Source organism: Parasteatoda tepidariorum, chromosome 9 (assembly GCF_982258835.1).
Source record: "Parasteatoda tepidariorum strain Cologne lab strain chromosome 9, Ptep-v5.0, whole genome shotgun sequence".
In the NCBI taxonomy this organism is placed as follows: domain Eukaryota; kingdom Metazoa; phylum Arthropoda; class Arachnida; order Araneae; family Theridiidae; genus Parasteatoda; species Parasteatoda tepidariorum.
The window spans coordinates 75,695,725-75,711,625 of NC_141763.1; the positions used below are offsets into that span (position 1 = coordinate 75,695,725).

The 15,901-nt window shown below is 27.9% G+C and overlaps 1 protein-coding gene across 2 annotated transcripts in view; it reads right to left on the minus strand.

Annotated features, from left to right (window-relative positions):
• Nucleotides 1-8,176: 8,176 nt before the first annotated feature.
• The window catches only part of LOC107439347 (acetylcholine receptor subunit alpha-like), a 222,399-nt gene continuing 214,674 nt past the window's right edge, over nucleotides 8,177-15,901 (minus strand). Inside the window, exon 9 of one of the 2 annotated variants that reach the window (XM_016051913.5) lies at nucleotides 8,177-11,233. In XM_016051913.5, coding sequence (XP_015907399.2) covers nucleotides 11,036-11,233 — 198 coding nt within the window. In that variant the 3' untranslated portion in view covers nucleotides 8,177-11,035. The remainder of the gene's footprint in view (nucleotides 11,234-15,901) is intronic. The other variant, XM_043046031.3, reaches the window with a different exon arrangement.

Sequence of the window (15,901 nt, forward strand, 5' to 3'; positions counted from 1 at the left end):
ATTCGGAGCCTCGATTGGTTGTTATCATACATATTTGCATATTTCTTAACACAAAACCGTGATTTGTTGTTATCTTACATATTTGAATATTTCTTGACCCGAAACCGTGATTGGGTGTTATCTTACATGGTTGCATGTTTCTTGGTACGAAACAGTTATTGGCTGCAATTTTACATGGTTGCATGTTTCTTGACCAGAAACCGTGATTGGCTGTTATCTTACATGGTTGCATGTTTCTTGGCACGAAACAGTTATTGGCTGTTATTTTACATAGTTGCATGTTTCTGGATCCGAAACCGTGATTGACTGTTATCTTACATGGTTGCATGTTTCTTGGCACGAAACAGTTATTGGCTGTTATTTTACATAGTTGCATATTTTTTTTGACACGAAACCGTGATTTGTTGTTATCTTACATATTTGAATATTTCTTGACCCGAAACCGTGATTGGCTGTTATCTTACATGGTTGCATGTTTCTTGACCCGAAACAGTTATTGGCTGTTATTTTACATAGTTGCATGTTTCTTGACCCGAAACCGTGATTGGCCGTTATCTTACCTGGTTGCATGTTTCTTGGCACGAAACAGTTATTGGCTGCAATTTTACATGGTTGCATGTTTCTTGACCAGAAACCGTGATTGGCTGTTATCTTACATGGTTGCATGTTTCTTCGCACGAAACAGTTATTGGCTGTTATTTTACTTAGTTGCATATTTTTTTGACACGAAACCGTGATTCGCTGTTATCTTTCATATTTTCATATTACCTTTTACATCTGTAACGAATCGTAACTACTCTAATGTAGATTGGCTTTCAGAAATTAAAATTTTCCTCCTCGTATTAATCTTTTGGAAGTGAGTGCATTAAACAAGAGCAATAAAAGCTAATAAGTAATAAATTTTCATAAATTTTGAGTCTGTAAAAGATTATTCCTTTTATCCTTAAAACGATTCCTTTTATCCTTAATACGAATCTTTCTTTATAAAGTTAAAAGATACATAGATTAAAAAAAATAGGTGAAGAGAAATTAAGTATCAAAATGAATTAAAGATAAAAAAAAAATTATTCGACTTAATGAAAGAAATTATACGAAAAATATACGTAAATTCTATTTTATGAAATTGTTAAGTAAATGAGTTAGTAGTTTTAACTAAAAAGAGAAAATAGCGAAAGCTTCAGAAAGGAAACTAAATCTTTTGCAGCTTATAGAAGCAACTATTTTAAATATTTGTTTTCTTGAAGTGTTCTTTTTTCATTTAAATATAATTTATAAATTAAAATGTTAAGTTTTTGTGAAATTTGTGAAACTAGGAGTTAAATGTAAAAAAATGTACAAAAAAGTAGAGAAATTTAATTTCATTATTTTATTCAAAGAATTTACAAATCAAAAATCACATATTAAATGGCACATGATCAAAATTAAAATAAAAAAAATTCAAGATATAAAATGCTTGGAAGTAAATAAAAAAGTTTTTTTCATCAAAAAATCTTTTTTTCCTTTATTTTAAATAATTTTACTTATAAGATTTTTAGGTTGGTTGCTTACTTATCAATTATGGGTTAGAGGTTTTGCTGCTGAAAAATCCTCCCTCGTAAATTATGCCATAAGAAAAATAAATCACAATAATTGATTTTAGTTTTAAAAAAAGTGCCGATATAGAAATATGATTTGGAAAAGGTTATAATGTTTAGGATAAAAAGTTTTATTTTAAGTTTTATTTTTGAAATAGATTTTTAGAATTAAATATAATTCTTCGATTTCCAAAATTTAAATAATGGATATTAAACGCAAAAAAGTAATTTAAATTATGTTATAAAAGTATTTAAGTTTTTTAAATGAGAAAAAAATATAAATACATGTATTTTTTAAAAAATAAATAAAGCTGTTAAACACATATTACGGACTAAAGACCTCTTAAATTACAATTTCGAATGTGAGGTATTAGTAATATAATTAATTAAAAAATTATTAATTTAGAAAATTCAAAATTGGTTGATCAAATAAAAGAATTAATATTCAAGAGTATTCATTTGTTTATTTAGTATTAAGAGTTACAATAAAAAAAGATTTAATAACTTTTTTATTCGGTAACAAATGATAAAAATTTTCAGCTAAATATTTTTTAATATTTAGTATTTCAAAACGTATTAAGAAAGCATTTACCGAGTGGCATGTGCATTAACAAAGTATCGAAAGATTTCAGCAACCAACATTAAAGTTACATATTCAAATATAAAGTTAAAACAATATGACGAATATAAAATCACTTTTCATTTTTTTTAAATGTGTTTTAGTTGAATAGTATAAACAATTTAAAGTGATTAGTGCACAAAACAGGTACAACAAAGAAACATAATAATATGAACTGCAAAATATTTTAAACACACATAGATTATAAAGTGTTAAAAAACTTTACACATTGTTAGTGAACATCAATATAATAAAGGATAAAACTGCGATGAAGCACACATCATGTAACGACACTATAGCTCCCAATAACTAATTGTCAAAAAATACGTGTACAGTGTATTTTCTTTCATTTGTTTATTTTGAAAACTATCATACCCTTTCGGTAAGAGATATTCTTAACACATAGTTTTCAGCAAAGTAAGCATATTGTAGACGCAAGTTCTAAAATGTAGGGCCTAAAGTTTATAAGGCTTTTTTTGGCAACAGGAGGAGACGCAGACGATTTGAATCAATTAATTACCCGTTGGCCAAAGTTCTGTGACACTTCTCCTATAAGTCACGCGTACCACTTTGAAGAGTTCCGATTTCGTTAGGGTTAGAAATTTTTAGTCCAAAAGTCACAGCACGAATTTTTGAAATGACTGGTCCCACTCCTGCCAAAATTATAACTGACAAATGGCGTCAGTTTAAACACAGATTGTTCTAAACATCAAGCAACCTAAATTAAAGGTTTTTATTACGTTCTATGCTTCACTAAAACCAAAACAAGTAAAACTGTTCAGTTATAGCGTAATTTACGCCAAAAAGTAGAATCAATTACTTTTGATTCGCATTAACTGTTAGGAAATGTAGCTTTTCAATTTTGTTTTTACTTTTGTATTATTTTGTTTTGCTTGCGAAGTAGAATAATTACGCGTGAGTACTGAAATGCATAATTCTTCGATGGAGCTTTGTCGCATTATTTCAAAAAAAGTTTCTACGCGTGGAAATGATCATTCCAATAGGAAAAAGAGTTTTAATACATATATATAAACAGTAAATGAACAGGTAATGAACAGTAAACCAATTTTCTTTGATATGAATAAATAAGTATTTTAGCAAAGGCTGTAGTGGAGAGAAACAGAACTTCGGGGAAAAAATGGCTACTTTTTTTTTATCCTGCAACAAAACATAGTACAAAGAAAACGATCATAATTTCATAAGTAGTTCGAAAACTAAAATTATTTTTTTATCAAACCGAAGTGCTAACAAATTCTAATTTTTTTTATTAGTTTTTTCGTAATCATCTGGATTCATTTTTATCATTTGAATAAATTACCAAAAAGTGACATAGCAAAATAGCGAATTTAAAAAAAAAAAAAAAAAAAACACTGTGCTTTATAAGAAATTATTACTTTAACATAATCCAACCATTAATTTCGTAATAGGAAGAGAGTAAATTATTCATACTTATATTCTATTCTATTTTGAGTATACCACTACAGCCTGAGTTAAATTGATTTTGACAATAGACATATTTTTTAAAACAAAAATACACAAGTAGAATAAATTGTGCAAAAGGTGAATTTTTACCTAGATACACTACCGCTCACTAATTTCAATATACCTAAGTTTTTCAATAGATGCACAAAGTATTAACCTCCTGCATTCATTGATGATATTTACTTTTTTTTAAAATCAAATTATATTATGCACTTTAGAGTTAACAACAAAATTTTATCTCAAAACTTCTCAAGTAACAACAAATTAATTCTCTTAAGAAATAATTACTGCCTCACACATTCGGGGGATTTTTTTGGCTAGTTTGTTCAAACTTTTGAACTCAATATTATTCCAATTGCATTGGAATACCTCCCACAAATGATTTTGTCTTTTAATATTTTTTCCAGTGAAATCTGTTAAGTTGACCCATCTGTCAAAATTTACCTCTATTAACAAAAACGGAATTGATTAGGAATATTGAATACAAACCTATTGTCTATTTTGTTTGTTTACAAATTTCGTCAGGAGTGTAATTGATTGTTATTCTTAAACCCTTTATAATTTGACCGAAGAAATAAAGTTTTTCGGAAAATTTTCTTATTATGTGATGCATTAAAATTTCAATGAATTGGTAAAATAGTATTAAAAGCTACCTTTAAGTTCTTTGACTATTAAAAACTTTTGTAACAAAAGTGGTTTGTAAGTGTAATAAAATGAACTTTGAAATGTTGAAGCGATGATATAAATTTTCTAAAAGCACATATATTCCTTAAGAAATTATTTAAAACTATACATCACTAATTGGTAATTCATGCGTTATTTATGAATAACATGGTGTTTATAACAAGTATTTTGATACACAACACACGAGTATTTTGATCATTCTGATGCAGACATTATAAACTTTCCCTAAAAAAATATTTTGTGGAAAATGTGTTAAAAAAGATATTTTTATTATTTTTACGAGTAATGTTTAATACAGATGTTAATGATAAGTAAAAGTGGCCTGTGAATACTGCATTGAAGGACAGTATTTTGCGTGCTTTCAGTGAATAACATGGTTCTATTGAAATTAATGAGAAGTAGTGTACTATTATTTCAATTATAAGTTTTGTAACAGCAATCTTTGTTTAACGTAAGTCTTTGTTTTTAAGGTTCAGAAATAGGAAGTAAAAATAGAGTACTAAACATTAATCATATTTAAAGAATTATGAAATGGTGCAATTGTTAATGTCGCACTACATCTATACAATTTTTGATATTGGCTATGGTTTGATATTTATTAAAGATATTAAAAATTGGTGTAATAACTGAATTTTTAATCAAGCAAAGCAATTAAATCTGAAATAAATCTCAAAAAATTTAAAGATCATATAAAGAACATAAAATTTTTTTTATGTTAAAGACTATATTAACATTTATAAAAGAAGATATAAGTTAGAGTTAGCGGCGTAAAGGAACATTAAAAACAGAGACTTAGTTTTAGTAATTTTTTAAAACTAATAAAAATCGAGCAATTGAAGACAAATGATTACATAAAATGAAATGTTTTTGCATGAAAAAATAACTCTCAAATTTCTATGAGAATTTATAAAAAAATATGCAAAATTCTAATTTTTTGTAACTATTCGAGAAAGTTACTTGTCTACAATTAGAATGATAGTAGAAAAGATTAAGATTCTTTCAATGATTTCATATAAATTTTAGTTATGATAACTAATATAATTACTCTAGACCTAAATTAAGTATTAAAAATTAATGTTATACTCAGTTTTATTATAAAATGATAAGTTCATACTTATAAAAGTTAGTTTAATTAATTTCACTTTCGTAGAATAAATTAGAACTATATTTATCTTTAATGAAAAAAATGTTTCTCTTTTTAACTAGTACACTCTAAGCACTGTAGAAAATGCATAAGATAAAAATCCTTGATTAACATGTATTTTACGAAGTTAAGCTTAGTAACATTTCACCAAAGAAATCCAATAGGAAAATGCAGTTAAATGCAACATTCGCAATATCCAGTTCATATCCATTTCTTAGTAAATATTTGTCGTTTGCAAATAACTTATTTGAGGGAGAATTTTCTCATGAAGAATCTCAGGCAGAAATCGTCTGTTTTTAAGAACGATAACGATGAAAGATATCGATGGATGCTAAACTGAATGACGCACCGTTGCCAAATACTAATATGAAAAGTGATACGTTTAAATGATGAGTGTGCTGTGACTTTTAAAATCGTGTTTCAACCTCTACGAACTCGGAGTTGTGAAAGTGTAACATCGTTTCTCAAGAAACTGGTGCGCGTAATTTAAATTCCTCCTACTTCTCAAACGTGCATACGTTGCAAGCTAATGCTAAGAGAAGTGCAGCAGACATCTTTGGCCAACGTTTTATTCATGACCAATCAATCAAATTTAGGACAGGTTTGAATTTATAAAATTTGGAATCTTTTTTTCATCTACTTTTGGGCGTACGAAATCAGCGTCGCCTAGAGAGTGCATCAAATTTATTAGCATCCACCGTATCAACCATCGAAACGAGAATAATATATCTTAATAAAATAGATAATAATTAATCAACAGCCATACACTGTAAGTAAACACTTAGAGTACGCACATTGAAAAGTACATAATTAAACTTAAAAAAACTGGGATGTACTTTATGATCAATTGTACTTTAGTATCAATTGTAGGATGTACTTTATGATGTGAACTTTATGATCAATTTACTATACCAATAAATGGTATAGGCAACTAAGGAAACTAAACAAGAAACATAAGAAACTAAAACAAGATTAGATTTACTCATCAGTAAAAGATTAAAATTATGACTCATAAGAATTTTTTGAATGAAATTCGATAACTTTTTACAGTTTAGATGGCTTAATTTAAAAGAAAAAACTCAATAAAATGCAACATAAAATAAATAACAGACGTATGAAGTTTTCAGTGACTTAGACATGTCTTACTTATAAAAGTGAACTTTATGGAGTTAAACACACCTTAGCATCAAGTTTATTTTTATCGAACATTGTTTCTGATTTGTTAAAGCAATGGCTATTCATTTCTGTTAGTTAAATTCCTTATTTTAGTGTAATTGCTATATGATCTTAATAAGCATAAATAATGAATAAATGCTTCAACTGTTTAGAAATTAATGATCAATTAACATTTTTTACATGACTATAACATTTTAAAGAATATTTTTGTGCAATACAGAATGCAATATGGCACAAGTTTGGAAGCAGTGGCAAAGTAATTTTGCATAGGTAAGCATATATAACATATTTAGCCATAAAATGAGAAATAAACATTATTTATGTGTTACATAAGTATTGAAAATTCGATTAAGGGTATGTATTATTTAAATAATCTTAAATAATACTTTTTCTGGTACATGTTATTTCTAACATTTTCTTCTAACTTTCTTAAATTTTATTAGTTAGACAAAAAAAATCTTTTTGATATTATGAACTTTTTTTAATAACAACCTGTAAATTATCAACAAATAATAGCAGATAATGAGGCAAAATGTAGTTATAAGGAATAACATCAAACGGTTGAGCCATTAGCATGGTGGTAGGCATAATTCATCGAGTGGAATCTGTAATGGTTTTAATACGACGCATTAGTGTTCCAAAGAGCATTTCAACAGCTTGCAAAAATATATCCTTGGACCCTTGGTTCTATAAGCTTAACATTGTTGCAAAATGAGAGAAAAAATACATAAAATACAAACTAATGATTCTCGTTTCGTAGATCAACTCTTCAACTATGCCAAACGATAAAAAAAGAAAGTATTTGCACAAATCTGGTAACAATAAGAGTGATGAATTATTCATGGTAAATCCTTAAGTGCTTCTTTCTATTGGCGATAGAATGTAAGAGTAGATTGGTTCAGAGATAATAAGCTCGCCATTCATCGCCTATTGCATTTTTCATGGAATGGAAGTATGTCTATTAAGGAAGCAAATCTTCAGTCGTTTCAAAACGAGAAAAACATACCTTCTTTCCTTCTTATTTCACACGATTCTGATATTTTTTTGGCGTAGTTGAAAAGTTGTTGTACTTCAACCACAAGAGAAAAAATATTCTTAAATACCTAGTAGATTGAAAACTTTTTCTAAGTTTCAGTGTCAATTAGAGAAAGTGTAAAGCAGAATTCAATTAAGGTATTTTCATTATGTTTTTTAGTGCCTTATCACTTTAAAAAAAAATTCGAATATCATTACTGTGCTCGATTTTAACTAAGATGGTGTTCGAGGTTGAGCAAACTTAAAGTCATGAATTATTGGTTATAAAAATAAAATCAAGCTTTTTATTAAAAAGAATTTTTATATTATTTGAACTTAAAAGTTAACTATGATATTTTTGAAAAATGATAAAATCTAAAATGGTTTAAACACACAAAATTTCTATCATATTTTCATTTTTAAATAACATGATCAAATCGAATTTCTAAATTCTATTTCACTATATTTTTATATTTTCTCCTCTTCTAAATAAAATATTAAATAAATATTTCGCAGCAAATAGTTTGGATTAGAAAGTTTCCTCATTTTTGTTTTAGTATTGATGGTGCAAGTCAGTTGATCACATTAGGTAACTAAAACATTATTTTTTTTAATTTGATCCACAAAAACTCCGTTTGATCCAACATTATCACAGGTAAAAGTCATTTCAGTGTGATGACAATAAAGTTTTAGTTTAATGATTATTCATTTCAAAAAATAATTTTTCTTCTTTTAAAAAGAAGAACTTTAAAATTTATTTTGACAAGTTTAACCATAGTAAATAATTGATATTTGACCAGCATTTTCCATCTTAAAGATCTTTCGTATTAAGTGTGTGATGCAGAGTAATTCGGCAATACATATTCAATATGACAGTTAAGTAGGAATAAAACACTCTATAGAGGTTATTTTTCATTAAATTAGGCTTCGAATTACTATCAAAATATAGTTTTACTGCTTTAAAAACCTTAATTGTTTTCTTGAAAAAGTGTCAGAATTTAAGGTGTTTCTTCCCTGACAAAATGCAATGTAACTCAAGGCACTCCTGCTCATTTCTTGACCAGCATCGTTTGCCAGAAGAACAAACAGTTCTCCAGCCAGTGAAGTGAAGTTATTATAAATTTAAAACTGCACGGGCTTATGGACTAGATGTTACTTTCTATCAAGTGGGATAAGAAAAAACATAGTTTATTTATAATATATAACATATTTTATGTAGTTTTAACCATTTAAAATTTCAATATGATTCATTTTCATATGCTCTAGGCTTAAGAAACAGCATGAAAAAGTATTCTGACATATTTTTTAAATTGACTGACTTTAAAGATATTCTGTTTTTAAACGATTAAAAATATTTTCTATCCTTTTATTTAATTCAAATAAATCCTCACTCATTTCTTGTTACATGTTTATTTTTTTTCAAATAATTACTTCTAACGAATATTCGTCACCCGTTGTGACACAAGTTTTCCATTTTTGGCCAATAATTGCCTTTTTAATTTGAAATGTAATGCGAAAAGCGTGAACTGCATAGAGTTTCCATTTGAAAACTGAAAGGGTAGAAGGTGACTTTGTTAATTTTTATCAATGATAAGGATTTGATTTACTATTTGGCAAATAAATAGTATTTTTCATGATGGAGAACTTAATTGAATAACCGAATTTAATTTTATGCATCTTATGCTGTAGTTTCTATAAGTGAGGAACACCATACTTTTTTTTTAAAAATTATTAACTATTAAATAAAAAATATTTGTCTTTTTCTCTTGTGGTTTATAACTACAAAAATAAAGAAAAACGAAAAGATATGCAATGAATCAGCCATTTTGTTTTTAGTTTGAATAATTTAATTGATACAGATATCGTCTGCCAATATAAGAAAAATTTTGGCCTTTAAAAATTACAATATAAATAAATATTACTGGAATATATTACTGGAAAATATTACTGGAATACTTAATTGCTTCTCATAAAATGTTTTCGTGAAATTAAAAAGAACTTAGAACAATTTAGAAATTAATTTTTAGATAGTATTCCTTTCATTAAGGGAATAAAACTAACGTAGAGTCAAAAGCAAACGCAAACGACTTCAAAAAGAATTGTGACTTTTTCCTTTGATCTTCAGACGTAAATATTTATTGATTATACATTAATAAATGCTACTTTAAAATAATAATCTCGCATAATTTTCTCAAGAGAGTTTTTATCTAGTTGAAAGAAAGAATTGAACTCAACATTAAAATTACGATGCTCGATTTTCTTTTATCTAATCTAAATTCATTTCCCTATAAAAAGTAGATAATTAAGTTTTTGGGCGGATTCCATTTTCCAACCATCTGCCGTCAAATATAAAATTCGTATGAAATTTTTGTTTTTTGTCAATATTAATACTTGTTTCAAACTTCAAAAATTGCTTATGATTTGATAACATTTTGAGAACATTGAAAATTGATGGTGATATTTATTATAAAGAGTCTTCTCTCTCGTAAATTAATTTGTAACTGAATTATGCTAAAGTAGTTTTTTTTTGTGCGTCAGTTTCTTTTGAAATTTTTTGAGAATAACAAGACACTTTTGCGAAATTGGTTTAGTATAAGATGTTAAAATTACTTGGCGGCATATTTATAGGAACTTTTGTTTTGAAGGTATTAATAATTTTTTATAATTTTTTGAACATAATAAATGGTAAACTGTTTTGTAAAATACATTGAAAAAAAATATTGAAAGTTAGTTAAATGACTTTTTAAAAGTTTCTGTTTGCGTATTAGCTAAAATTGCGTGAGCTTAAAGAACAGCAAATGAATATTAGAATTTGATAGAGAGGCGTACAAGAATATTTAGAAATAAACTGAAGAAATGAAAGATCTAGAAGAAATAAATATTTGACATTGTACGTTAAGCTTTAAAACGAGTAAGTCACAAGCAAAAATAATATAGCTATGCATATATGTTTTGCATTTAGGTGAAAAAAAGAATTACATACAGACATGTATTGTATTGTAACACATTTATACAGAGCTCTTATGACCAATATGTTAGATCAATATTAAAATATACGTATTTTTCCTATAAATCAGTATTTATCTCTTATATTTCTTCATTACTGATAGTTATATAGTTTTGTTTTTAAGAATACTAGGATTAAACTAAGAAACAAGCTTTAAAAAAACAAAATGGCTAAATCATGACGAAGAATTTATCACCCAACTAGGCAAAGCAAGCAATATGATCCCGGTAGTCTGAATATATATAGATATATCAGTCTGGACGACGTTGTCTTGAGTAGTGGTTGGCGACGATGACTGCAAGAAAGGACTATTCTGGCACCACAAGTTATAGAAGTCACGTGAGGCCTCTATGGTGGTGAAATGTGGCTATGGCGACCTCTGACATTATCATATCGATAGGCTCGCGTGTGTCATACAGCGTTGGGGCATGTAGGATGATTCCACATGTGCCGACCAGAACGGCCACCGAGAAGATCCACAGGAAAAGTCGGTCCAGAACCATTGCCACGTATTTCCAGTCCTCTTTCACCTGCTCAAGAATCCAAAACAAAGATTATCTCACACAAAAAGAATGGTTTCACTGGGAAAGATGCATTCATAGGCAGTCAATCATGATTCAAACAAAACTTTATTCTAATGAAATCAAAAATGCGTGTAGCAAGGTTTGTACAATAAAGAAGAATTAATATATCTTAACTAAAAATTTAAAAATCGCACACAGGAAGAATAATCACAGAAATAATAGCACATTACTATAGAATCAATCATAATCTATAATAAATATTATTATCTTTGCTTATCAACTGAGCTTTTTTTGTTTCAAGATTTGAATTGTTAGTAAGAGAAAATAAATCTGAAATAAAGAATCTCAAAACAGAGAGAAATACGATTCACTACAAAATGAAGAAAATTGTGATCTTCTTACGACGATCACTGGTTACCCATTGGCAAAATGGTTGTTATCTAATTTTTTTTTGGAAAAGAAGCTTTATTGTGTTTTAATCTTGGACATCTTTAACTGTTAATCCTGAACTGCTCGGTACACAATTTCGCGGACATATTTAAATGCAGCTCAGACACATTCTGTGTAAATTCTTTTGATGACTGAATAGACACTGAACAGCCAATCGAGATCAATATTGACATTTTCGGAATGGTACAATGGTGTTTGATGGAGATTGTAAGCTGCATCATACACCCGTTTCGGATTCACAAGTTCATACATGAAATATGATTTGAAAGCTAGGCTTTTTTAAATTTTACATGAATAGTGAATGAATCATTTATATTGCGTGGAAGACAGTCTATGCGGTATTGTGCAAGTTATTGGGTACGTTGACAATGGATCCTTTTATCCCTAACTGGTGATCAACACTCAGTTCTCGTATTTGCATGAAAGAGGTTCGGAGAGTTACCATTCGCTCATCGGCAGGGTTCAATTTTCTCAACCACTTAGGTACTTTCGTGAGGGACGGGCTTTATGCTTGCGTTTGCGAACGGAATCCTTTCGTTTTTCCGTTTGTGTGTAACGCTTAAGGTATTTCCGTCTACGTTCTTTGGCTTTGGCTTTTTCAGCCTCGGTAAGTTTAGGCCTTAGCATCGTTTTTTTCTTGCTGCAACTCTAACTTTTGGGACCATGTCAATCAGTTTGGATCCGCTTTATTTGAGATATTCACCTGAATTAGTATTGAAAACGATCGAGTTTGAATTGTTGGTTAGAATTTTTGATTCTTAATTAAAACAATAAAAACAATAATGATGCATAACAAACATTTCTCCCTCCCCACAAGATTTCAGAGAATATATACTCACACAAAATGGTGCTAGGAATAATACTTAAACTTTCGTGATTCCATTATTTATTTAAGACCATAAAATATAATTAGTAACTGAAACTGAAAATATGAGAGCTAAGATTTTCAAAATTAATACTAAATCTATTTTAATTACTGATGGAAATGTTTTCTGCTAGTTGATGAATGATTCTAAAATAAATGTTATTCACATGAAAAGAAAAATTGTACTGGGAAGGATGCAGTTTGAATCATTCATATATTATATAAAACTTAACAGTATTTATTTAACAGTGGAAACTGAAAATCTATGCAAGAAGATTTGCTCGATTAAGAAAAGAAAATGCCTCCCAACTTATTATGTAATTTTTTTTATTTAGGTACTAAAACAATGGTTATTCGCATGAAAAGAGAGTTTTTTTTATTGAGATGGAACTATTAATGTAAGCTCAATAAAATTTAGTATAAACTTTTGTTAGTATTATTTATTAATTCATATTGAAAGTATATGCAGAAAGATTAAGACTATTAAGAAAAAGAAATATATACCAATTAACGATGAAAATGTCATGGATCTTTCTCAAGATTCCGTAACAAGGGTACATAATAAGTAGATCTATATGGAATGATGCGTTTGTCTCATTCATAATTCATTTGCGTTAATATAAGTTCATTCATAATCTATTTGTGTTAATATTAGCTCATTCAATATCTATATACGCAACAAGATACAAAATGTTTTATCTTTCTCAAAAATCAGAAACAAAGATATTTTCATAGAAAAAAAAATAATTTCATTTGAAATTATGTAAAAATAACCCTTAATCCATGTTAAAATTTAATTATTTTTGTTTGTTAATTGATACTGAAAATATATGCAATAAGATCAGGGCTATCAAGAAGAAGAAACATATAGCAACTAAAGATAGAAATGTCTTTCTTAAGATTCTAAAATAAAAACGATGGAACGTGCATTTTAAACAAATTTTCACACTTAGTAAAAATTTAGCATTTAATTTATAATGAAACTAATCTTTTTTTCCTATTTAGTCAACAAATTAAAGTTTGTACAGTTAAAAAAGTTCTCCTTAAAACCTGTAGCAATCTGCAGTTATAAGAAAAAAACCTTTCTATTCATCAACCTATTAGAAATTAAAAAAGATTTCTACCATTTTCTACTCATTAATATACTCCCTTCCGTTTTTATTTTGAAGAGAATAGAATGAAGTAAAACTTTGCAACTTTCTTTCTAAAAATTTCATTGTTTAAAAAATGTGGTTTTGCTTAAATTATTTTTCGAAAAATGGGATGTAATATGGAGTGTTAAAAACAAAACTTATCTCTTCAAACTTTAACGAGTCAGTTGCTACAATAATAAAATCAAGACTTGTGGAACAATTTAATCTTGCTTGTTCGATGCATAGCTGTTGCCACTGACTTTTATAAAATATTAAACAAAATTCTTATTTCGCAGACGAGAATTTAATTGAATCGCCTAACATTCATTTTAACCTTTGGGTGCGATTGCTTCCGCTCCAGAAAACGATTTAATTTTCCAAGAAAATTTATCCACCCGTATGTTTTAGGAAGCCCTAATAATTTTTCATGTTCTGAATTTTGCTTTTTGATGAAATAAGAAAGTTTGTTTCTTGACTTTGGCAACGTGGGCAAAATAAAAGAGGAATTGTAGAGAAAAGGCCGATTGTCACCCAAGTTCTTTGTTATGTAACGAAAGGAAAAGGAAATAAAAGGACCCTTAGAAAATTTCTATTTTTGTTTGCTAAGATGGTTCAACCAACTTGAAAGAAAAAGACTGCTCGTCTTTTGTTTGTCATTCATATTATAGAAGAAAAACTTTTGTTTGTTGTCTTTAATAATAATGGCATTTGTATTTTTTTTATATGATTAAGTAAGTTTGACCAGTTAAGTGTTAGTTTGACTAATAAAAATATACCACCAATAGTTTGTTAAACTATTACGAAGAAATACTTTTATTAAAGGAAATTTTAAGTATGCATTTAATAAAATTTTATTTGAATAACATTAATTCCACAAAAGGTTTTGTTTAAACTTTTTGCCTTTTGAATCATTTCTTAAAAATTTGTTTGAATACTAGAGATGCTTGGATTCTTTTATTTGATCAAATAAGTTAGTGACTGATGAATTAAACATAAAAGAATTTATTCTTATTAGCTTGCTTAACTATTACAAAAGTAGTAAAAAGTAGGATTTAAAGTATTCATAGTTATAAAGTTTTATATTAATAAAATTGAATTCTTCAATATAAATTCGTTTTCACAGTTTAAATGTTCCGTTTTAATCTTTTCAATGAATTTTTTTAAACGAGTATTTTGTCACTTGTAATTGCGCTATAATAGAGCAACTTTGATTTGAAGCAGCACAGTTGCTTAATTTAACTTTGTTCTCAGCTAAGTGGTTATACAGAGTATTCTGTAATTGCAGCTTTGTTTTTTTTTTGGAATTCTTGTCAAAAATGAGCAACACATTTTCGGTCAGTTTATTAAAAGAATAATATATTCATGCCCTCACTGTTTAACAATTTAAAGTTACTTCTAATTTAATTGCTCTTAAGACATCAGTATTTGATGGAACCAAATACTATTTTATTTAGTGGTAAAAAACTCAGATGATTGAGTTATTATCAATTATAAATATAAAAATAATGTTAAGTGTTCATAGTTATTGTTAGTTAAGTGCGCTTTTAAGTTGATTATGATTTAATTTAATAACTTTTACAGCGGCGATAAATGGGTTAAATTGGATACTGCCCCTTTTATAGTGATTAACTCTAAAGTGATTGAGTAAATGTTAATCCCAAAAGTAAACGGTAAAAATGGCTAAATGACTGCTCGGACGGAAAAAAAGCATCAAATAGGACAGAATTGTCTTACAGAAGAAATTAGAGTAAGAAAAGAGAACGGAAGAAGGTAAGGATAAAAGAAAGAATAAGTAAAGGATAAGAACGTTGGGAAAATATAAAGTAAATGATTTGCTTACATATCTCATGAAATTCCTTATTGAAATTGAAGGATGGAAACGGATTAGAAGTATTCAAAAATGCAGCATTCAGTTCAGTAATTAGTAATTTGATATTGTTAATTAGCGTTAATGTAAGGTTCCTTTTAATCTTGCCATTGTGGCTATTTAATTAATAGCCATTAGGAGAAAAGCTTAGGTCAATGATTACGCTGTTGATATTTGAGACAGGCCATGTATTTACTTTCTACAAGAGTACTGGCAGTGTAACAAATCAAAAATTTTTTTTAACACCCACCTACATTGAATAATGAGAAAGTTTCATTTGTTTCAAAAAATATAATGGTGGAAAAAATCGATATGTTCGAAAACTGTCGCTCTTCTTCAAAATCAAAAAAAGATTCAGAAGA